The sequence below is a fragment of the Sarcophilus harrisii genome, chromosome 3 (genome assembly GCF_902635505.1).
Source record: "Sarcophilus harrisii chromosome 3, mSarHar1.11, whole genome shotgun sequence".
NCBI lineage: Eukaryota > Metazoa > Chordata > Mammalia > Dasyuromorphia > Dasyuridae > Sarcophilus > Sarcophilus harrisii.
The window spans coordinates 439,799,659-439,825,329 of NC_045428.1; the positions used below are offsets into that span (position 1 = coordinate 439,799,659).

General features: G+C 35.4%; 1 protein-coding gene across 8 annotated transcripts in view; it reads left to right on the plus strand.

The window, feature by feature from the left end:
* ATP8A2 (ATPase phospholipid transporting 8A2) overlaps positions 1–25,671 on the plus strand; it is a 702,047-nt gene that overhangs the window by 207,811 nt on the left and 468,565 nt on the right. For all 8 annotated transcript variants that reach the window (XM_031960776.1, XM_031960775.1, XM_031960778.1 and 5 more), the window contains 7 exons: positions 2,577–2,742; positions 6,481–6,608; positions 7,509–7,586; positions 10,625–10,713; positions 11,647–11,691; positions 12,478–12,553; positions 25,228–25,333. In XM_031960776.1, coding sequence (XP_031816636.1) covers positions 2,577–2,742; positions 6,481–6,608; positions 7,509–7,586; positions 10,625–10,713; positions 11,647–11,691; positions 12,478–12,553; positions 25,228–25,333 — 688 coding nt within the window. The remainder of the gene's footprint in view (positions 1–2,576; positions 2,743–6,480; positions 6,609–7,508; positions 7,587–10,624; positions 10,714–11,646; positions 11,692–12,477; positions 12,554–25,227; positions 25,334–25,671) is intronic.

Genomic DNA, 25,671 nt, shown 5'->3' on the forward strand with positions numbered 1-25,671 from the left:
CCCATTGTACATAGTTTAATTCACTAATAAATGATATATGCTTTGTTGTTATGCACTATTTTGAGGTCTATTTGTATAGCTCTTTGCAAGGCTATTTCTAGTTTTCATGGTTTCAAACCATAATAATGGAAAATCCTAAAACATCTGTTCATAGAAATTTTCTGTCTTAAAGGCAAAAAGGATAAAAAAGAGCACTTTAAAGAAAGATAAAGCATCATGTTACCTAAAGGCCATCCTGTTTGTGAAATAATATTTGTGGTAAGTGCTTGTGCTTCTTGACCACAGAGAGGAAATGTGACTGCTTTAGGGTGCTTATTTTATATTCCTTTTGCCTTTATATTGCTGGCTTACTACCCTCCTAGAACTTCTCTTGTGGCATGTTAAACCAAGAATTTCCTTTGGACTGAACTTTCTTTTAATTCAGTCAGTAGATAGTTAATGAGATTATTTTTTTTAAAAGCAATCCCCTAAATTCTTTATAATGTCCTAGAGACCTTCATTCTTATAATTATACAGATTCTGCAAATTTCATCCAATTCTGTGCATATAGACTGTCTTTCTTTGGAAGAAATTTTCCTAAAATTAGAACTGAATTACATTAAAAACTATAGTTTTTTCTCTTTCTGTAAAGAGCTTTACAGCAGTTTCTGTAATGCTGATGGGAATTTCACATTAAAAGTTCATTCCTTGACATTGCTGATATACCCCAGAGTTTTTGTTTCCATGAAATGCAGATGTTATTAAAGCCAGAGGTTTTTTGGAGGGTAATTATTACAGTATTGTTAGGTGGATTTTTTCCAGCAGCCCAGGTGAAAGATAGCTTTGCATAACCCTGTTAACTGGAAAGAATCCAACCACTGGAAAAGATCAAAAGTCAATAAATTAATGGGATCATGGAAATGAGCTCATTGCCAAAGTATATTTATTTTCCCTGCCTATCCATTCACTGAGTGTTTATTAAAATTTTGATAAGGCAGTCATGGACTGTCAAATTTACAGCAATTTTTAAAAATGGAGCCCTTGTGTGAGGGATACTGCTGTGAGACCAGATGTGGATGTGCAGTACTATAAAGTAGGGATGGGAAGGGGGTAGCATGGATTAATCACAGATCTACTTCTTCTAATGAATTTCCTTTTCTTGCCTCTGGGGTCTTATTAAAAAAAATAAATATAAAGTAAATGCCAGAGTTTGAGGTACTACACTTTTAGGGAAGTTAAATGTGGAAAGAGTGTAAAGACAAAGGAAATGTGGCTACAGGGTATGTTCCTTGTAAGGACTTTTAATTACAGAGAATATTGTCATCCTGGCACTTGAGAAAACCAAATACAGCAAAAAGAGCAGTATTTATGACTCCACCAGAACTCAGATACATATCTTGTGGCTGTAGGGTATAAGCAGATCTCATGCTTTTTGCACATGAATTTCCCTTCATTCTCATCCTGGCCAATTTTCATTTTGATGACTTGATCTTTTTTATTTTTTCAAGGCTTTTAGATCCATCTCTTCCAAAGGCAAATTAGAGTATAGTAACAGAAGAAGAATTGATATTCACCCACCCACTTCAAACCATCTTTGTAAGAATTTGAAGCTCCAGAATGCTTTTGATCAAGCCTTACAAAAATTATGCATACACACACACACACACGCACACACACACACACACACACACACATGTAAAGATATATGATATGTCTTCCTCTCTGTATGTTAACTTGTAACTGGCACTCAGGACTTTTCTAATCTATCTTCATCAAATTACTTGAAAGTCTACCTTCTAATACAAATCAGTGATTAAGACTTTTTTCAACAAGTTTGTTATCTCAGTGTTCACAAACCTTTTTTGTGCTTTTTTAAAATAAATTCTAATCCTTTCCTCATACTGTTATAGTTGTCTCTTTTTTATTAAGTTTTATGTTCATCATGTTTGCTCCAGCCCAAGCACTGCCTCTTGTATAAGAGCATCTTCCTCCCTACCCATGTTGCGCTCCTTAGTACCTACTGTCTCATTCATTTTGTCATGTAATCACATGCAGCCTCACATCTGTTGACTGTCATATTATGTCTTTTCTTCCACTTAAATTAGCAGTTCAGGTTAGAGGGGTAATGGGAAGGGAAGAAGCAAGAGACATAGTTATTGTCCCCCCCCCAGAACTAGTAGAGGACAATATAATTATATATAGTATTTTCTTGAAGTACTTGTAGAGAGGGAAATGAAGCCTCTGATATTCTTTTGCACATAGTCAGCCTGTGATATTTTTTAGATTTCAATCAGGAACTGTCTGAGTTACTTTCAGGTCTGAGTTACTAGTGGGAAGACAGCATTAGATTGAGGATCAGTGGAACAGATTACTGAGCCAAAAAATGCCACAATACCCAGTTCAATTCCTTAACATTTATTAAGCACCATTTATGTACTAGTCACCATGCTAAGTGCTGAGAATACAAAAAGAGGCAAAAGATATTTCAGTCCTCAAGGAGTTTACAGTTCAATGATAGCCCTCTATTAGGGAATTATTCCCCTCTCCCATTCTATCTATATGCTGTGTGAACATAGACTTTTTGTGCTATTATCCAGAATTCAACTAAAGCACCTCTCAAGAGATCCAATGTTGAGAAAGTGACCAATGTGCAAATTCTGGTTTTGTTCTGCATCCTACTGGTCATGGCCCTGGTGAGTTCTGTGGGTTCATTGCTATGGCACCGAACCCATGAAAGTGTGAGCTGGTACTTCAGCGAAATAGGTAAGTTTCAGTGAATGGGGCACAAAAGCACTGTTTTTCTAAACTCAACCATTTTCAATGAGTTGAAGGCTTTATTTTCACTATTAACTTTCTTTGATTAAATAAGGGAAATATCTTTAACCAGTATATATTTGAAAATAGGAATTCAGCACTTTTAGGAATAGGATACTCAAGTTTTGGGTCTTTTCCTGGGAATTAATGTTCTTCTGGGCATTCTCCCATTGGCAGTAACATAGCCTGCTTACATTTCAGGGAAGAATGAAAGAGTAAGATCAAAAGGTGATGAAAATAGGGTTGTTCAATAGTCAGATTAATGTCTTGTCAATAAAAAATTTAAGAATAAACTCTTGAATTAAAAATTGATTTTTCTTTTTATGGTCCTTCCATTGTTTGCAGGGTGAACTGTTAAAATGTCCTTTATGCTTGTCTCTATCCTTTCACCTGAGAAACTCAAAGTAATCCAAGAGCCCTCAAGGTTTCACTTGTTCATGTTGTCATTTCCAAGGAAAGGGCCCAAGTTTCAGGACTATGTTAGTTGAAATTTGAATCAGAATCCAGTATTTCAGAAACTGTCATAGTCTGGTTTCTTACTCCATTTCTTCTCTAGTCTTGATTTCAGGTTATCAATATTTATATTTAAAATTTCAAAACCCTGCTGTAAAACAAAACCAAAAATAAAATGGTATACTATTTATATAGTTTAATGTGGCCAAAACAAAAGAGACCATTCTAGTTTGAAATAGGAGTAAATATATAGGAAAGTCACTATAGATTCTTTTGATGATTCTGTTTATATATATATATATATACATACTTAACTGAAATGTGTTAGGTTCTGGGTAATGTATAACACTGACACAATCTTGGGATTATAGGCCTTGGGAAAATAAATAAACGGCAATGAAATTGTTTGGATAATCTCTTTCTAGTAGCTACATGATTTAGTGTGGAAGAACTGTCCTCTGCTCTCCCACTTAATGTACTCTGTCTTATTAACAGAGATGTTATCTTTATGGTGAGGATTGCAATTGCTCTGATAGAAAACAGTAAAGCTCCAAATTCCCATTTTTCACCAATTTGCCTTTAACTTAAGTTCTTGGTATTTTATCCTTTCAAATTACTATTCTTTCTCTTTTGTCAGTAGAATTTTTGTAAATTAAATGAATGGGGTAGGGAATGCAGGAAAGGATGCAGAAAATTATAGGCTGGAGAATAAGGTACATGCTCATTTGTTTCTCCCTCCTCTCCTTTCCTTCTCCAACACTGGTTTCCTCCACTAAATTCTGATGGAGTAGTTAGGTAGCACAGAGATTAGAGCTGTGGAACTAGAGATGAGGGAATCTGAGTTCAAATCCAATCTTAGACATTTATAAGCTATGTGAGCTAGACAAGTTATCCTCTGCCTTAGTTTTCTTGTGAGGTTAAAAATGAGATATCTTTAAAATGTTTTTCTAATCTATAATCTAATCTATATAAATGCTTAGTATTATTGTTGTTACTATTATTATTACAATTGTAATAGAAAGATTGGCCTTGTTAATGTTTAAGAGATCCAGCATCAAGTTGGCTCTAAAATAGTGAGTTTTTCAAGCCTGGCAACTTGGAGAGAGGCCCACTGAAGTGCAGAGGCTTACATTAATGTGATTTTTCCCCCTGACCTTTAAGCTAGTGAGTTGACTCACTTAACATCTTGATTTTGGGTTTTTGGAAAGAAAACTGAGTTGCAATGTCATTATTAAATCAATTACCTATGCTTCATATTTTGCTCACTTTAACCTCACACCAGTTCTCCAATTCTCCCTCCCTCCTTTCTTTGCTTGTCTGCTAACCTCACAGAACCAATAGTCCTGATCCAAGTATATAAAATGGATCATGTGCAGTACTGCTTGACAGCAAAAAAGGCTGCTGGTGTTTGAAATTAGAAAAAGGAATGTAAGCCTTGGTAGTGTTCTTCACTAAGCATATGATATTCTCCAAGCCTTTGTTTCCCTGCTTCCCTACTTGTAAATTGAGGGCAATACCTGCTCTGCTTACTTTACAGGATTGTACAGGATTGTTCCAAGGCAGGAACCTTTTTTTTTTTTTTTTTTTTTTTTTTAGGCTTGGACTCCTTGAGCAGTCTTGTGAAACCAATGGACACATCTCAGAAAAGCGTTTTTAAATGCATAATATAAAATACATAGGATTATGTAGGAAATCAATTATATTAAAATACAATTAACAAATAAGATTTTCATAGATCCCAATTTAAGAAACATTGTTCTAAGGAGATAATGTAGTTTATAGTGTTATAAATCACCATCTATAAATGTAAAGTTCTCTTTTATTCTTTCATTTATTTTTGTATTTTTATGGGGGAGTGAACACTTTTTTTAGTTTTTTATATATACTTTTTTCTCAATGTTATTTTATTATTTACTAATATATGTAAAGATCTCTTTTGTTTTTGATAGAATCATAGATCCAGAATGAAAAGGTGATAGTTCTTTTACATAGTCTGTTTGGAATATTGCATTAAGCCTGAGAGTTGCAGTTTAGGAAAGATAAGATAAAATTGACAAAATATGTGGTTGGGATGTTAAGGAGACTCAAAACCATTTCTTGTGGGAGTTGAATAATGAAAATGGGAGTTACTAAGTCTGGACAAAAGAAGATTTAGCCAGATTACCATATTGGTCTCCAAGTAATTGAAGAGTTATTATTTAGAAGAGGGATTAGGATTATGTTTAGGTTGTTTGAAAACAGTGTTTGAACAAGTGGATCAGTGGATGAAAGCCATAGAGAGATTACAGCATGATTCCAGGAAAAACTTCTCCAAAATTATAGTGATCCAAAGTGGAATGGGTTTCCTAGGAGATAAGAAATAACCTGTCCATAAAGGGCTTTAAATAGAGGCAAATGATTGTTTTTCAGAGATGCTATAGAAAGGATGTGGGCTTACATTTGACTTCAACTGGATGGCCTCTAAGGTCTTTCCAACTCTTGAGCATCTATGATTGGTCTACATATCAAAATCTAGAATTGAATAGCAAATAAAAAGCTCATTTTGGAATCGGGATGACTTGGAATGTCATATTAGTTGGGTTTTTTTTTTAACTCCTATAATCCTATAATAATGTTTTGAAATACATTTTTAGTGAGAGTGGGTTGCATTCTTATTGTTTCAGAATGTTTTTGTCAATAAAGATCATACTTCATACAAAAAATTTCAGATCTTTTAGTCTAGCTTTCAAATTTTTTAACTTACTCAGCAATTGGATAGGCTTAATTTTGCATTTTTTTCATAAATATTTATTAATCATTATAACAAATGCAGAATGATATAGTGGATAAAGCAGTAACCTTGGAATTAGGAAGGCCTGAGTTTAAATCCTGCCTCTAATGTTACTAGCTGTATGACCGTGGGTGAGTTGCTGTATATCATATAATTCTATAAAATTGTAGATGGTTGTGACTTGCCATTGAAGATGTTTTCTATGCTGAAAAAATCAAATGTCCTTAATATGCTGGTGCATAAAAGTTCCACAATTGTATGTTTTATGAAGGAGATGCAAGACTGACTCTTTAATATTAATGTTAATGTTTTCATATTTTTTAAAATTAGAACTTGAGTTTTAATTTTTTCCTCTTAGCACAAAGTCCATGAATAATGCATTTAGATAATGTGACAGTATGTGAAACTATATAGAAACTTTAACTCAAACTATATGGTTTTCTCTTATCGACTTTCTTTCACAGAGGGAATTTCCAACAATTTTGGATATAATTTGTTGACATTTATCATCTTGTATAACAATCTCATTCCAATTAGTCTTCTGGTCACTCTTGAAGTTGTAAAATTTATTCAGGCCCTTTTTATAAACTGGGTGAGTATTCAAAGCAGAAATAATTAAGATAAGTTTTTTCAGCTACAGGACAGGGTCAGCCTGATTTTCACTTTCATATTAAGAATTTTGGAAATTAATTGTAGCCGCCTTAGCAAATAAAATGTCTTGGATTGTAAGTTCTAAACAGTTTTGGTTTTTTAGTAATTATGAAGTATTTATATTAATCATATATTGTTCTGTAGAGAGGTTCCTCTGGCAAAGTGAGGAATATCTCTGTGTGTGTGTGTGTGTGTGTGTGTGTAAGAGAGAGAGAGAGAGAAAAATGCCAAAGCATTACTAAGAGACTTAGAAATCAGTATATATTGAAGAGGAAAGTGTCTACTGGAGTTGCAGAAGAGACTTAAATATTTGAAAAGATGATTTAAAAAATAAATTTAATTTCCATCTTTTTTTTCTTTTTATTGCTTAAATTTCCCCCAGCATCCCTCTTAGAAAGCCATCACATATAACAAAAACATCTTTTTAAAGAAAAAGGGGAATAAATGAAAAAATCCACCAAACCTTATTCATATGTTAAAGAAATTTAGTAATATATGCAATTTTGAAATCCAAAGACCTACCTCTGCAAAGGAGTGGGTAGATGCATTTCAGAAGGGAATTTTAAGTAGAAATGATGGAATTGATTTAGAGCTTCAGGAATGTTTTCTCAGATGATTGCTTTGGTGGTAATTTTACATACATACACACATAAGTGTGTGTATGTATGTGTGTATATATATGTATGTATGTATGTATGTATGTATATTTCTCTATGACCCCTTCCTCTGTGGCAGTCACCCCAGTGAGTCAGCCACGATGTGTAGGCTTTCTAAAGGAATTGTCAGCTCTTCCCTACCATGGCACTTCTTGACTTGCTCCGTGTCCTCCTATTTCTTTCAGGACCTGGATATGTATTATATGGAAAATGACACCCCTGCAATGGCCCGGACATCAAACCTGAATGAAGAGCTTGGACAGGTAAGAACCTTTTTTTTTAGAATTAGAGAAAGAGGGCAGGGAGTAGGAAGGAGCATTTGAGGAAGACAAAAGGGAAAACTTAAGCAAAGGAGAAGAAACAGATTTAACTACAGATTATTCCCCTCAAAGTCAGCAAGAGCTAGGATGTGGCCATCTGAAAAGAGGAAGAGATGGACTTTTACTCTGTCTAGCCATGTTAAGGCAAAGACCCTGCTATCTATGAGTTTGAGCATTGGGATGTGGTGAGGTTTTCTAACCTGCCTCTCTTATTGAGATACACTGTGGAATGTCCATTTTCCCATCTATAAAATGGGGATGGTATAATGTTTGCTCTGCTCACTCCACAGAGTGGTTCCCTAAAGAAATCTCATTGGTAACCTTCAAACTGCTATATAAATTTGAGTAGCTTTTGCTGCCATCATTATTAATTGTTAACAAGCATAAATTATTGGAAACTACATCAGGACCATTTCCTATATCTATCTCCTCATCTCTATCATATCATCTTTTTCTGTAATATTATAATAGTCTAGACTATTGTCATCTCTTAATTTTTTTGTGGATGGGTCTATTTTTATCCCATTCCCATTCCAGAATGTTCAGTTTTCCCCATTGCTGATAAGATACAATGCAACCTCCTTGGCCTGATGTTTAAAATATTCTAGCTGCTTGCCAGATTCTGTTTCCAGCTGTACCTTATCCAAATCTTCACTGTCTCCACATTCAAGCCAAATCAGACTTAGCCCATCTTCTTCTGGCCCAGTATATTTGTTCAGGCTGTCTCAGTCTTTATGTCTGTGTTTGGTGAGAGTTCAGTTTAAATTACTTTCTCCTTGAAATCGTTGCTTTCCCCTGCAGCAAGCTAAAAGTGATCTCTTATAGTATCTTTTCTTCTTCCTTTCTGACTCTGTCATGTTTGTTATATGTTATATGTATATGTATATTTGTGTATGTGTGTGTGTATTATATATATATATATTTCTCCTCATATCACTCCCTTCTCTCCTCCCCAAGTTACATCACCTGTAACAATATATTTTAAAGAGGAAAAAGAAAAGAAAAAGTCAACCGAATTGATTAATAAATGCCACAATGTACCCACATCCATAGATCTCCCACATTTTCAAAAGACTAGATTGGGGGGCAGCTAGGTGGCACAGTGGATAGAGTACCAGCCCTGAAGTCAGGAGGACCTGAGTTCAAATCTGGCCTTAGATACTTAACACTTCCTAGCTGTGTGACCCTGGGCAAGTCACTTAACTGCAATTGCCTCAGTAAAAACAAAAAAAACCCCAAAAAACTAGGTTGGGGGTGTTTTTTCATGTATCTCTTAGAGTTATGTTTATTCTTTGTAATTCTGCAATAATCAAGGGTTAGATTTGGAAGGACTCAATCTAATCCTTTCATCTTAGAGGTGAATAAATTGATGGTGGGAAGGCTGAATAACTTGCTCAAAGTCACACAGATAGTAAGATCAAGGTGGAATCAGAATCAAACTCCTCTGACTGTGGAGCCAGTCAGGAAACCTGCTAATTTTTACTTTTCCAGTGTATTTCCAGAAACTGCCTAGCACAATACTTTACAGGGGTCCTCAAACTTTTTAAATAGGGGGCCAGTTCACTGTGCCTCAGACTGTTGGAGGGCCCAACTACAGTAAAAACAAAAACTTTGTTTTGTGGGCCTTTAAATAAAGAAACTTCATAGCCCTGGGTGAGGGGGATAATTGTCCTCTACTGCCGCATCTGGCCCGCGGCCCGTAGTTTGAGGACCCCTGATCTATACATTATAGGTCCTTAATACATGCTTAATAAATTGCTTGATTGTAATGTGTGAGAGAGTTCAAAGGGGTAACACTATCAAAAGGCCCTCATTTAACAGCAACACTAAAGCAAAACCTGATTTTTTTCATCTTTGGAAATGTCACTTCTTTGTTCTCCCTCTCTAACCTGAGTGTGCTTACTGATGAACATAACTACATATTTTTATATCATTGGATCTTCAGATTAAATAGCCTTCCAGTACATCTGGCCTATCTGAATGCTATTCCAAAAAATTATTAATTGTCAAACACATTATACATGCCTTCAGTACCCACAAGACAGAATAGGGTGCACAGGGGATAGAGTAGTAGGCATGAAGTCAGGAAGACCTCAGTTCAAAATTATCTTCAGACACTTAATTAGATACATGAACTTGGACAAATGACATCTCTATTGGTCTCAGTTTCCTCATCTGTAAAATAAGAATCATAACAGTACCTACCTCCCTGGAATTATAGTAAAAATCAAATGAAATAATATTTGCAGAGAGCTTACCACAGTTCCTGTAACATAAGTGTTATATAAATGCTAGCCATTATTATCATTATCTTTTCCTATGTGGGGGAAACATTCCCCAGCTTGGAAACTTTTATAGCATTGTCATTTTTCTCACCTTATTTAATTAGACTGAACACTGATGAAAGAGCATCTGATTTCCTTGTCCTATGTCCCAGACCAGGTTACAGGGTTTCTAGGTTTTTAAAATTGAGTATTGGAGGAGGACCCATGCTTGAAATGGCTATGGAAATGTTTATGTTTGACACATGATTGAAAAAAATGGAAATTTTTAGGGTTTTAAGAGTATCCATTCCATGTACAATTTTATTGCAGAACATTTTAGAGACTTGGGGTTGGGGATAAGGAGTGAGACTTGGAGGAAGCTATAGAATCTGTACATTTGAAAATATAGAATGACATGTTTCCATTAAGTCATTTAGAAGCAAGGAAATGATGAACAGAGTTGTCTGCTAATCTTATGCTTTTGTAATAGTTTTAGGATTGATGTTCATTTCCTTCTTGGCACATTACTGTATGAATCAGTCTTATATTAGAGAAAGTTATGATTATGTATAAAAGATTGAGAGCATTTGACCTGTCTAGACTCCATGGCAAGTTACAGATTTTGAATTTAGATAGCCTTTATTTTAGAAGAAATAGCTTTTACTAATTATGATTTTTGAATAATAATGACCATTCTGCTATTCTCTTTCCTTATAGGTTAAATATCTATTTTCTGATAAAACAGGAACCCTTACATGCAATATTATGACCTTCAAGAAATGTAGCATTGCTGGAGTAACCTATGGGTTAGTATCATTTCTCTGTACCTCACTGCAAATTTCCATTGGGTTTACTTTGCTTCATCTTTAGTTGCTTTGACAGATATCTGGAAATTCTACTTTTTTTTGTGAAAAAAGAAAAGTTATTCATGAAGTATATTTATCCTTGATATGGTAGTAATTTGGGGGATAGTGGATAAAGTAGGCTAGAGTCAGAATGACCTGGAATCAGATGCTATTGCTCTCATTTTATGTAGTGTATGGTTTTTGATTGGTTATTTAGCTTCCCTGTACCTGAGGCAACTCCCCAGGTCTTATCTATTCTCATAGATGGGTTGTAATCAGGACTGCTAGAAAGGGTTGCCTAAACTAACAAAATCACAGATTCTTTGCGTAGTAGCATGGGAAGAAGTATACGTATTTATATGAAGACATTCTTGGAGATGTTCAACTAATACTTAATGGAATTTTAATAGAAACCATTGGTGACAAAAAACCCTGGTTTATTTAATATGTGTGTGTATTATGTATACATGTATTGTGTGTGTGTGTGTGTGTGTGTGTGTAAGTGTAAGTAAGAATTTGTAGTGAGGAGCCTAAAGGATTTTGTAGGCTTCCTAGTGGCAGGAAAACCAGAGTTCAAATTCTACTTAGACACTTGCTAATTATGTGACCTTGGGCAAGTCTTAACCCCTATCGCCTCAGTTTACTCATCTGTAAAGTGGATAATAGCGTTCACCTCCCAGGTTTGTTATGATTATCAAATGAGATAATCCTTGTAAAGCATTTTGCAAATTTTAAAGTGATATGTGTGTGTATGCTATTATTAGAATTATTACATGTTTAATACAATAAATAACAAATTTATAAACCATTTGTTGACTCAACCTTTGTTATAAAATGTTGTTGTGCTCACACTGTTCTATAATGAATGCATTTTTCTCCCACATTAATGGACAGCCATTTTCCAGAGCTGGAAAGAGAACGCTCCTCAGAAGACTTCAGGTGATTATCTGTTAGAACTAATGTAAAGTTACCATGCATGTGGCTCTATCTATCTATCTACCTATCTATCTATCTATCTATCTGTTTATTTATTAATCATAGCTTCTGTTCGTACATATCATTTGCATGTCTGTGAACATAATTATAAGATTTATTTATATTGTATTTTAAGAATACTGTATAATCATAATACTTAATGAACTGTGGCTTAAATAATGGTGGAGGGAGGTATAAAAGAATGCCTGCTGTGGGCTGAGAAATATTCATGGAGTGATACTTTTTTCTTAGATTAAGATGGAGACATTAAATGAAAAATAGAATATCATTTCAGGTTTTGTTAGTACTATTCTGTATGCTTGCTTTTATTTCCTTTTTTAGCCTTTACTTTCTCATAATCTCTGTGATTTCTTTGCCCTGCTATTCATCTTTCGCCATAGCTGATTTGAATGCATGCAATAAACATTCTCCTTTTGCTCCTACAGTTCCCTTTCCTGTCTACTGACTCCAAGTCTTTTTTCTTTGATATATATTTATACAAATTATTTGAGATCAGGTTTGCCCTGCCTTGTTAGCACCTTGAGAGCTATAATAATGTTTTGTATGGTTGTCTACACCCTTATAGTACCTAGTGTACTTAAATTTTAGTTTTTTTGGGTAGCAGAAGGATGGACAGATGTTGCCTTCAGGTCCTTTCTAGTTATGAACTCTGATTTAACATAAATATGCATATGCTAATAAGAATATATTTCTATCACATGAAATTTTTTTTTCTGTTCTTCCTTGTAGTCAGTTGCCTCCTCCCACTAGTGATTCATGTATATTCGATGACCCAAGATTGTTACAGAACATTGAAAATGAACATGTAAGTTTTTGGTTTGGTACCAAGCTAATTGCTGATGCTGTATATCTCTAAAGCAATGTACTTAAAAAATTTTGTGAATCCTAAACATAGGGATGGCCTGGAATCTTGAAATTTTAAAATGTATCAGCACCTCGGGCAAGAGACTTTATGTTAATAATATTCAGTTTAGAACATTGAATATGGTAGTATGCCCTTGAATGTAAATGTTACACAATGAAGTAATTGGTTTAGGGGTAGGAATATGTCAGTTATGTTCTATTTTTATCACTTATAGAGGTCCTGAAGAATTCTTATTTAAGAGGCATCTTAAACTAGGTTTGTAAAAAAAATGTTTAAGGAAAATGGGGTATAGAAAAAATAATATATTCAGTCAATCAAGTAGCATCTATTACGTCCTTGCTATATGCGAGGCATGGGTGTTAAGTCCTGGGGATATAAAGATAATTTAAAAAATTTTAAAGGCTTGCTAAAGTTATCTTCCAGATACACAAATCTGATCACATTCGTTCTCCTCAAAAAATTTTAATGCTTTTCTGTTGCTTTGGGGATAAAATGCTTAACCCTTATGCTGTATAAAAGGCCTTTCACATTCTAGTTGCACACTTATCTTTACAGTCTTATTCTGATATTGCTTCCTGAAAGTATGCAAATATTTACTAAGTGTTTACTGTATTCTAGGAATTGGGGGTATTTGTAGGCACAAAAACAATATAAGCTCTAACCTTCAAAAGTTTATATTCTATTGAGAGGGCAGAGGAACATGGAGGCAGATAAGCAAATTAAAAGTTTATTCAGAATAAATACAGAATATTTTTTTGAAGAAGTGATAAAAAGAAAAACAACAGAATCAAGAAAAGCTTTTTGTTGGAGGTGATGATGTTTTATTTGAGGCTTAAATACTGCTTGGGGCTTCAAAAAGAAAAAGTTTGAAGGAGTGACTATTTTAATTTTGGAAGATAAACTCATGCAAAGGAAGAGACATGGGGATTTATGGAAAAAATTGCAAGCATTCCAATTTGGCTAGAATATAGAGTGCGTGAGGATGAGAAACATGTAGTTAGCCTGGAAGGATAGGTTAGAGCCAGCTTCTGAAAGATTCTAAATGTTAGAGGAATATTTTATTGTTGAGAAAATGGAGCCACTGAGACTTCTTGCAGAGGATAGTAATGTGGTGCTTCAGAAATATTGGTGAGAAATATGGGATGAAGTGGACAGTGGCAGGATGCAGGAAAACCAGTTAAAAGGCTGTTGCAATTGTCTAAGTCAACAGGACTGGCACAGCATTACCTTTGGGGAGGGAGCTAGGCAGGAATTATTAAGGGTCACTGCTTGTTAACAAGCTTGACTAAAAGAGTGGTGATGTCCTCAAGAGGAATGGTTAGGTGTAATTGAAAACACAATTCCATTTTTGATACGATGAGTTTGAGATGTTTGTGGGAAGACTAGGGAGATATCCAGCAGATTCTTAGAAATATGGTACTGAAGTTCAGGAGATATATAATGTAGGAGAAGGTAAACAGATTTAGGAGTCATTTACACAGAGATAATTGAACCAATGGAATCTGATGATATTAATGAGAAGAAAGAATCATGAGTAAAATTAAACAAAAAGTGAACTAAGGCATGTTCTCTCTCTGAGCAAGATCATTATTTATTAGCAGAGTTTGAATTTGGTAATAAAGCAGATGATGGCTGTATCAATTTAGGCAAAGATTCTGAGGCACAGATCTCTTTTATAAGCATAAAACAAAGATCAGAATGGGATAGGTGAGGAAATAATACACTTGGTTATATGGTTGGCAGCATCACGAGGTGCATGAATTACAATAGCTGAGACATGGGAAATAGTGTGATACTTTGAAAATTGGGAATGAGAGGCTAGCAACCATTCCCTCCTTCCTGCCTATGACTAAGAAAGTTCATTCTTTGAGTCCACTTGCAAAATTAGGGCTACAAGGCCAAACTTCTTGGGTTAGCAAATCAAACACTCTTGAAGGATACTCACAATGGTGTTAAGATAACAGACCAGACTTTCTGGTGGCCACCCTTATCTCTCAGGGATAGCAGATTTCCTCGAGACAAGAATATATTAGAGGTTAGCAGAATTGGATTTCTAAACTTTAATCATTACAGGCCAGTTGAATTTCTAAACTAAATTCAAAGACAAAGAACCACAGCTTAGTTACTGGATAAAATTAAGTAATTTTACATAGGATCAAAAAAATGTACATGTAGAGGGCCACAGATAGTGGGGGAATTCTGAGAGAGGTATAAGACCCTTTAGCCCAGAGGAAACCTGCTAAAAATATCTGGTTTGGCTCCCCATTTCCCTTTGGAATTTTTCACCTCCCTTCCTGAGAAGTCAGGGCCTGTGTTCTACTTGAAGCAAGGATACTTACAGCAGGGTGCTTACTCAGTGTAATTGATGAGATAATGGTTCTCTAGTTCACACATACTCAGTATGATATAATGATGTAATCACTCTAGTTGGCATGTATTTAGTGTGGTAATGATGTAATCATACTGAGGTATTTAAGGGCTGAGAGGACTGGAGACTTGGAGATCTCAAACTTGCACACACAGAGGAGAGACTCAGACACAGATGCAGAGGAGACACAGAAGATGGAGACAGAAACAGAGATCCTCCTGGTGGCTCTCCTACCTTCATCACTCTTCTACCTAAGACCAAGGCTTGTCCAGAGATCCTCTAGAGGGCTAGTCCAGGCATTACTTGTTTCAATCGGAAAAATAGGGATTATGAACCTACTAAGGAGCATGAGGAGGAGTGGTGAGACATAAAGGAGAACCAGAAAAGTCCTCATTGGAAAATTTAGGGAAGAATATCCAGGAGAAAAAAGAGAATAGATCAACACTATCAAATATTGCAGAGAGAATAAGGTCAAAATAGGAATGTGATTTAGACTTAAAAGATGATACGATAAGCAAATTATGGGAGAATGGAATAGTGTCAGATCTTTGGAAAAGGAAATAACTTATTACAGAGAGACAGAGATAGAGAGAGACACACACAGAGACAGACAGACAGAGATAGAGACAGAGAGAGTTAGACACACATAGAGAGAAACAGACAGACATAGATACACACAGAAAATGAACACGAATGTATTATAGAATAAAAAATGGATAATCTTAGTTACATTAAAGTAAAAAAAAATTGCACAAACAAAACCAATACAGCTAAGATTAGAAAGAAAGCAGAAACTATGGGGAAATCTTCCCCCCTTCCCCTGTTTTTTCTGATAAAGGCCTCATTTCTTGAATATATAGGGAACTGAGCCAAATTTATAAAAATAAGTCATTCCTTAATTGATGAATTGAAGAATATGAACAGGCAGTTTTCACAAGAAGAAATCAAAGCTATGCATCATCACATGAAAATACATTCTATTAAGCTGAATTCAGAAAAGTCTGAAAAGACTTATATGAACTGATGCTGAGTGAAGTTAGCAGAATTGAGAGCATTATACACAGTAATTATGTGATTATGTGATCAATAATGATAGATTTAGCTCTTCTCAGCAATGCAGTGATCCAAGACAATTCCCATAGATTTGAGATAGAAAATGCCATCTGCATCCAGAGAGAGTACTATGGAGATTAAAAGTAGATTGAAACATATTATTTTCACTTCTTTTGTTGTTTGCTTTTTTTCTCATGGTTTTCTCTTGTTTTGATTTTTCTTTCACAATATAAATAATATGGAAATATTTATACATATATAACCATATATAGCCTGTATTAGATTGCTGTCTTAGGGAGAAGGGTGAAAGGGAGAACATATTTTGCAACTCAAATTTGGAAAGAATAAAATACAATTGGCATTTAAAAGAATAAATAAATACTCTATAAGAATAACTCTAGAGTATATATACATGCATGTATGACATATGCCTTCATGTCACAAAAGATTTATAGATATGTAATTGGGCACATATCAATAAAAAGAAATCAACTGCTTAAAAAGAGAAAATATGCTCTAAATCACTATTGATTAGAGAAATTAAAATTAAAGCAACTTTGAAATATCACCTATTAATTATCATGATAGAAAAGGGAAATGACAAATGCTTGAGGGGATGTAGAACAATTGAGATAATAATGCCCAGTTGATGGAGTTATGAACTTGTCCAACCATTCTAGAAAATAATTTGGAACTATGCTCCAAGGGCTATACAATAGTGTACACCTTGTGATTCAGCGATACGTCTATAAGTTTGAATTCCAGATAGATCAAACAAAAGGGGAAAGTCTACACAATGACAGCAATATACTAAGAAGGATCAGCTGTGAAAGACTCAGATACTCTGATAAAGACAATGATTCTAAGACAATTCCAAAGATCTCTTGATGAAAAAAAAGCGGTATCCACTCCCCAGAGAGAGAACTGATAAGCTCTGAATAGAATTGAAGAATATTTTTAAACAATTCTTTATTTTCCGTGTTTATTTTCTTTTGCAACATGGCTAACGTGGAAATACGTTTTACATGATCTCACATGTAAAAGTGAAATCAAATGGTTCTCTTTTCAAGGAGCAAGGAAGAATATAGGGAGAGCTAGAATTTGGAAATCAAAAATTTTAAAAATGATTGTTAAAATATATTTTACATGTAATTTGGAAATAACTAAATAAAACAATTTTAAAAAAGATTTGAAGTTGAGAGATGGAGTATCTTGCCAATATGGGGATGATAGCCTGAGAACAAGAGAGGTTGAGAGTAGGAGTACTACTTCCATGGAAGACCTGAGAGACAACTTGGTCCAATAGAAAGAGTACTACATGGCAGGTTTTCAAACATTGGTTCTGTGTGATTTTCATCAACAATGAGATGATTCAGGCCAGGTCCAAAGATCTTGTGATGAAGAGAGCCATCTGCAACCAGAGAGAGGACTGTGGGAACTGAAGGTGGATCACAACATAGTATTTTCACTCTTTTTGTTGTTGTTCACTTTCATTTTGTTTTCTTACTCATTTACTTTATTTTTTTATCTTATTTTTCTTGTGCAGCAAGAGAATTGTATAAATATGTTTATACATATTGGATTTAACATATTTTAACATGTCTAACAAAAAAAGAGAGAAAAAAACGAAACAAATATCGGTTCTGCTTCCTTCTTATGATCTCTGTGACTTGATAAATGACTTTGTTTTTTTGGCCTTTAGTTTCATTCTTGGTAAGATGACTAGCTGATGAGGGAAAACTATTACCAATATTCTCAAATATGTGATACCTGATTGTACAAATCAGTCTAGGATTGCATAAGTTAATTAAACAATTTTCTTTTAGATATATGTAAAACAAGAGAGAAACATTTCACAGTTCATTTTTAAGATTCATATCTTTTCACTTTACAGTGTAAAGGCTAGATTCATAGTCAAAGAACCTTAGTTAGAACCATGTGCCTTCTGTTTATTATCTGTGTGATCTCTCTGAATCTGTTTCCTTATCCATAAAATGAGGGAGTTGGAGTCAGTGGATCCCTACAGTGCTTTTAGCTCTCTGTGCTGATAACATTTTATGACAGTATTTCTTATCAAAGAGTCATGAGATTCTGAAGAGGATCATCACAGCAGCCCACCAAGGGAGAAATTTCTTGGGTTATAGCTATGTACTTAAGATAGAAGTTTTATCCCTGAAATTTTTATATCCTGATATGAATGTACTGTGCTAAGACCTAATATATTTTTTTAAAATTCCTTAAAAATTAAAATACTTAATACCTAATGTCATTATATCAATGGAATCTTTCTCAAGACAACTTAGATGTTTCTCTTGGGTGTTCTTCCTGGGCATTCTAAGAACATACATTTTTTCCTTTTCCTCTCCCTTTCCCAGAATAGTAAGAAGGGAGAATATAATTTCACTTCCAAAATATGTACCGGAATTTGCTTCTGTTTAGCTTGTGTAACCTAGGGGAAAAAAGAAAAAAAGGCAGTTTCTACACTTATTTTTGGGTGGTATAAATACTCATTGATGTTCATTCTGAGTCTAGAATGTTACATTTATTTATAATCAAGAAATGTTTAGAGCTGGGAAAGACTTAAGATAGCATATACAATTCATATTTTCCCTAGCCCAGTTTACAGATTCAGATACTGTGGACTGAGGCCCAGAAGAATCAAGCAGTTCAGCAAATTAAGTTACAAAGTCTAGACTAGAAATGGGGAAAAGAGGAGCAGTATTTTCAGACTTTCCATTTAGTATTTTTCTATCATTTATAACCTAGAGTCTTTATTTTTGCATAGGGTTTTTAAAACCACAGGTATAAATGAAGTCAGTTTTTGATCCTTAGGGGCAGGGATAGATGAAATTAAGATAAAGAGTTTTGCCCTGTGTTCAAGGGAATTGAAACTCAACCTGATTCAGTAAGCTATCAACTTTGAAGATAGAGCATGAGCAAAAGTAAAGATGTTGGCTCTTGTCATTTTTAAAATCACTTTAATCAACGTAGAATAGTTACCATAATGAGGAAGCTTAAAGAAAAAAAATAAGTCTTGGTGAAAAAGAACAAGTTGAGGGACTTTGAGACAAGGTGCTCCTGGGATGTGAGGAGTTTGTGCCCTGATGTCTCCCAAGTATGAGAGCAGGGTTTGTGGCAGGGAAGGCCACGATAAAACCAGCTGGGACCTCCTTAAGAAACAGAGAGTTCAGTAGGACCCAGCAATGAAGTGCTCTTGGAATGAGCTGCCAAGAAAAAATTGTGTGTTGCCTAGGCTGCTGTGTCTGGGGACACGAGAGGGAAAGCACCCAGCATTGCTAAAGGATGGCTAGCATGCAGTATCTTCTCAAGAAAATGGCAGGCATGAGGTACTCAGGCATGAGATAGAAATAGGTGGGTTCTCATTGTTTCCAACAGTGGGTCACAGTCCTAATTGTCACACAACTGACTGAGGTATGTAGAGAAGATAACATCCCCTGGTGTCTGATTTTTTCTAATATGAAGTATCAAAGATGTCTGTTCACTTGTGTCAAAGATATACAAAGCTTTTCCAGAAAGGTCTGTTTATGGTGAAGTTCATTTTATTTGTATTTGTAGATGAAATTGTACTAATTAATTACATTGTGATCCAGAACACTACAAAGCATCTTTAGAGAAATCTATGCAAAAGAAATTGGTCTAAATAAGAGGTGTTAAATTCAAGTAGAAAGGAGGGGAACTAAACTGTATATAAGGATCCCTGCAGGTGCACATTGACTTGCAAAACTATCTATTAACATTATCTTTGTTATATTTTTATTTTATTTTAAATATTTCCTAATTATATTTTAATCTGGTTCTGGATACACTTAGGAGTCTTGGTCACTTTGGCCCATAGGTTTGATACTTTGCCTTTAAACATTCACATTGGAAAGTTAAGATAAAAAAGAAACACCATTACCCAGTAATTTCAATGTTTCATTGCCTTAGGCAACTCACTAAGAGGCTAAGTTGTAAAGTTGGCTCTGATTTGTTTTGATAGAAGGGATTTCTTCAAGCAAAGTTTCATGTACCAATACATCAGAATTCAGGTCCAAAGATCCCACTCCCCAAAAAAATTTTATAAGCATTTACATATGTAAACACAATCTTGGGCTCTATAATTGAGTAAGACCCTAAAATTGAGAAGAAAGTTGACTGAATTACATTTGGAAAAGTTTTCATTGTATTCAATAATACCAAATTCCTTGGATTTTAAAAGAATTGATCATAAGGTCTTTGAGGGCAAAGACTCTCTTTTATTTCTCTATTGGCTGTCCTCTTGAAGCATCATAAATCCTCAATGGAAGATTCATGAAAAGACATGAGCAAGAATCCCAAGCAAAAGACCTTGCAGTGATCAGATTCTGTAAATTAGAGAACCTTAATTCCATTAAGGTATTAGTAGAAATTATTTTAGGGTAAAGGATTACCCAATCATGGACAAAATTTAAAATATTTAAACTAAGAAAAGCTATTCCCTCCCAATGAAACATTTCCCATCTTCTGAAGGGTCATCATCATAGGTCTCTTTAGGTTTATATTTAAACTTTTAAATGTGGACTGCTGGCTAAGGCCGTGTCTGGCTTTCAGTCACTCCATAGAAAGTGTCCATGGAAAATAACTCCCTTGTCCTTTGATAACATTCCTAAGCAGCGACTTTCTATATGTGGATGAAACAAAGAGCAGAATTTGCATTTGTAAAGTTACTGTTTCTGTTGTAGTCCCTGGAGAACTGTCTGTCAAGCCAGAAACCTTCTGAAAAGATCATGTATTCACACTACATTTTCACCCTTATATTATTTGTCAAAGCCTGTTTTATAGAAATCATTTGACTTTACAAGAAAACTCCAGACGCTTGCATTTCTCTGGTCATTATGGAAGCTATCAAATAAATTGAAAATGACTCATTGGGTAAACAGGCTCACACAGCAGATGAAAACTCAGATCTTCCCAGAGGATTCTTAGTTGTTAACAGGAAATGTCTATCTGCTAAAAGATTTTCAAACTCCAAAGAAGCCATGTAAGACTCTGCACTGTGCCCACCTAGAATTAAATAGGTTTTGACCTTTTTGAATTGCTATGGCTTAAATTTAGGCAATTTTTCAATTCTTCTGAGTGAATTTTTTGGACATTTATTAAATGGGAAGGTTAATATGTTTACACATATGTCATCTGGTGCCCCTGTGTAATTTTCAAAGGGTATTTTTTTTTCATTTTTTAACAGTAGTATTATTCAATCTTAAATTGCTAAGGGACCAGTGTCCCTCTTGGGAAATTGAGAGGAAAAGAAGGAGAAAAGGGCATCTTAACCCCAAGTACAATCAAATGTTAAAATCCTCTGATCTTATGGGAAAAGCATGGGATTTGGCATTAAAGGAAATGGCTGTGAGTCCTGGATCTACCATTTACTACTTAGTAATATTGGGAAATGTACTTTTGTTCCCCAAATCTCAGTTCCTTCATTTCTAAAATGTGGATGAAAGATTAGATCTCCAAGGTCTTCTCCACTTCTTTATCTATGATGTTTTTACTCTGGGTTCAAATATTGGCTTTATTGGTAGCTTCCTTGGTGACCTTGAGCAACTTGTTTCTCCTTATATATAAAAAGTAATGATCACTTAAATCTCTTTTGTTCCTAAATAATAATCCAGTAAAGCTATTTTACCTACATTATATATAAATTCAAGGACATTCCTTTTTTGATACTTGAATAGATTTGTGATCTCATTGATGTGGCAGAGTTCATATAGTTCACTGATGAATTTCAGTTCTTTGTGACATCTATCCACACAATCCCATAAGTCACTTAGACAATTTACCTATGATGCCAAGAGTTTTGCTCTGGCTACCTTGACAACATTGCTTGAGTAATGCTGTCCATGTGTTGCTTTTTGTTCTTGTGACGTGACCAGCTTACCTGTTTTTAGGAATGCATTTATTTTAATATTTCTCAGTTTCCCATTATAGTGTTTCCCAGGACTGGTGGTCTTTTATTTTTCACTCTTGGTGTACTTACATGTGATCCAGAAGTAAACATGCCTTCTCACTGTGCCCTGCTTCTTAGTCCTGTTGGCTTTGAGAGGAAGAGAAGAGGAAGGAAGGAAACAAGTGTTCATTACATCCCCACTATATGCCAGTTGCTATACTAAGTACTTTACAAATATCATCTCATTTGATTCTTTTAGGAAATCAGGGAAGTGGGAGTTATATTATTATTCCCCCTTTAGAGTTGAGCAGATTGAAGCAGATAAAAATTACTAATGGTCTGAAGTCAGATTTGAACTTGGACCTTCTAGACCCAGTGTTCTGTGAACTCTGCGGCCTTGTCATTGACTTCCCAGTCATGGGTTAGCCTGGCTTCCTACCTCTCCAGCTTTGCTGTGGGTTAGACTTTTCTACTTTGAGAGCCAACCACGTTGATCTCTACATGTAGCATGTGGTCTCCTGACACTGAGCTTTGTCCGTTGCTCTCATCCACGCCTAGAATGCATTGCTTTGTACCTTTCACTTCCTAGAAGCCAACTTTTCCTGCAGCACTCTGCTTAAGCTATACCTTCATGTGAAGCTGTCCTGACTCCTCTCCCAGATGCTAGGGGTCACACTCTGATCAACTTTTACCAAGAATTATATTGTATGTGCTTTATGTATAGCTTAATTTAGTGAAGTCACTTAGAGAATGCTTAAAAAAACCCAATTTGTTGCCTTTCTGAATTATTTATGTATGTGTTGTCTACCCCAGTAAAATGAAGCTTTCTGAGGGCAAGGATTATTTAAATTTTGTCTTTATATTCTTAGAGCCTGAAATATAATAGATGCTAAATCAATGCTTGTTGATAGATTAGACCCCTGTATATGCTTTGGCCAAGCCTCCCTCCTCCCAGTCTTTATCCATACAACTTTGATGTAGAGTAAAGCCTCCTAATTTTTTCTCCAGACATTGACCATTTATCATCTTCTCCCTTTGTGTTCAGTAAGGTAGTGGGTGTTTTGTGTTAGAAGAATAAAAACAGACAAATGACAGCTTGGAGAGAGAATGGCAGTGATAAGCAAGATCTGGTGTTCAGTGATCTGTAGTTGAATAACTGTCAAGTAATCTATCAAACTGAAAAGAACAGCAGCAAATTCAGCTGAAGGCTCTCTTGATCTCCCTTTGAAAGGTTGAAGAGAGAATATGAAATGTAGGAGACTAAAGTAGTTATCCAAGAATGGTTGTATTGCCCCAGTTTGAAGGCCAATGTACAAGTGGTAAGATGATATCAGAATCTTAACTCCAAAGTCTTCCAGGAGCAGATGCTGAAATATGAATCTCATGTACTATGTTTGTGTGTGGAAATCAAATAGTTTTTCTATCAGCATCTAAAGCAGGAAGGAAAAAATACGGAAGGTGGAAGCAGCATCCTGGCAAAAATCTAATTGTCCAACACTTTTGCCAGCCAAAATAGATTTTTATAGATTCTGATTTCCTTCACTGTGGCTTTCCTTTCAAATTTGCTGAATCTCTCCTCAATTCTCTAACAGCAGTGTGTTTTTGATGTGCAGATATATTAAAACAATTGTTCCAGATTTTTATTTGAAGGTGAAGGTAAGAACAAGAACAATCACACCCTTGGGGCAGCTTCATAGATATTTATAGCTGGTTCATAATTTAGGGATCTTTAGAATTTAGGAGATGGGTTTACTTACAACCTACACCTATATATATGATAGCTTTTATGATTTATAAGTATCTTATAATCTCCTATATGTTATTACAACTTACTTGTTGGTGGTTCAGTGGATAGAATGCTGGGCCTGGATTCAGGGAAGCCTAAGTTCAATTATGGCTTCAGATACTTACGCTTCAGATACTTACTATATATAAGATATGGGCAAATGACTTTACTACTGTTTGCCTCAGTTTCCTCAATTGTAAAAGTGGGAATAATAATAATAATAATAGTACTTGCCTCCCAGGGTTGTTGTATGGATCAGATGAGATAATATGTTTAAAAAAGAACCGCTAAGCACAGTTTCTGGCATATAGTAGGCACTATTTAATGTTATATAAATAAAAATACTCCTATCCCTCTCTCTGCCACCAGACGCTTTCTTTGAATTTCTTACATAGAATCTCTTACTTCAGTGAAATCATATGTGGTGAAATTATGATTTGGAAAGTAGAATTTAATTTTTGCCCAGAAATACAATTAATCAACTACTGCCTGACATAGTTATGCACTTTGGTGAGGAAGAAGGTATAAGAAGAATTTGAGCAAGAGTTATTAATATTTGTTGAAATGTTGGGTTTTGATACTAATCTTTTCATTAAGCAAAGCATGTTAGAGCTAGAAAGAACCTTAGTTTAGCCTTTAAAGACAAAACAGAAGCCCTGAGAGTTTAAATAATTGTCCTGGAATCACACAGATAGTAAGTGGTCAATAGAATTCAGACCCAGGTTTTGAGCCCAAATCCAGAGTTCTTTCCATTATGCCAGACTGCTCTTTTGTCATGATGTTGTTTCTGGTGAGTTCTCATCATAAGTCTTAAAAGAATTATCCACTTTTATTACATTTACAAATTTTATTTGCCCCTTCCTTTTTTTTCCTTTCCCTGAATATTACTATGGTGGTTAGGCACCTTGTTAAGCCCTGGGGACATAGAAAAGGACAAAAATGTGGTCTCTGTCCCCAAAGGGATCACGGTCTAATGGAGAAGATGTCATGTAAAGAACCATGTACGTTCTAGGTGCACGCAGTGTAAATGAAACGTCATCTCCAAAGAGAATGTCACTAGAGGCTTGGGGGAAAGAGGAGGGGAGAATCTGAAGGGCCTGTAGCAGAAGCTGGGGTCTGAAGGAAGCAGGGAGCCATCTAGGCCCAAGACACAACCTGTGTAAAAGCATGGAAGTGGGCCTGGGGGGAAATAGGAAATAGGAGCTGGAAAAGTAAGAAGGCCTGGGTAAGGGAGAAGGGCTTATATCTGCTGCTAGAAGTCAGAGGATGCTGGGGGTGAGCTGGTGCTTGTGTTGTCCTAGAGCAAGGTGAAGCGGCTGTGAGATCAGGTTCCAAGAAAGGAGGCAACCAGGACAGGGGTGGGGCAGCAGGATAGCGGTCAGAGATGGAGCCTAACCTTAGTAGAAGGCCACTCACATATTTAAAACCTGAAAATAGTGACAATTTGGTGATCCGACTTTAATACATAAAATACTTTGTAGCCCACTGCTGGATGTATACAAGAGTTCCTCACGTTGCTGGCTGTTTGTCATACTGTTATTCCAGAGAAAGCTGGAGATACTATCAACTACCAGGCCTCTTCTCCAGGTGAGTGTGTTCCACTTGATATTCTGCCTTTACCTTTTAGACCACGTGATTATTCTGTCTTTGAGGCTCCTGGCGGTTCTGTTGATTGAGTGTGTGGTGTAGGCTGTATCTGAAAAAAAATTGTTTATTTCTTTATTTGGCTTTGCTTAGGGCCAGAAACATTTTCTGTTTTTTAAAGGCAGTTGTGTGAGAAAGGTGTCAGTGCCACAGAATGATGGCATTGCCTAATTCCCAGCTTTACAACACCTTAGCTGCAGAAACATGACCCTCAGAATACCCAAAAAGTTCTCTCTTCATCCTGGCTTCCCAGCAGCAATTAAGTCCTCTTATGTCCTGCG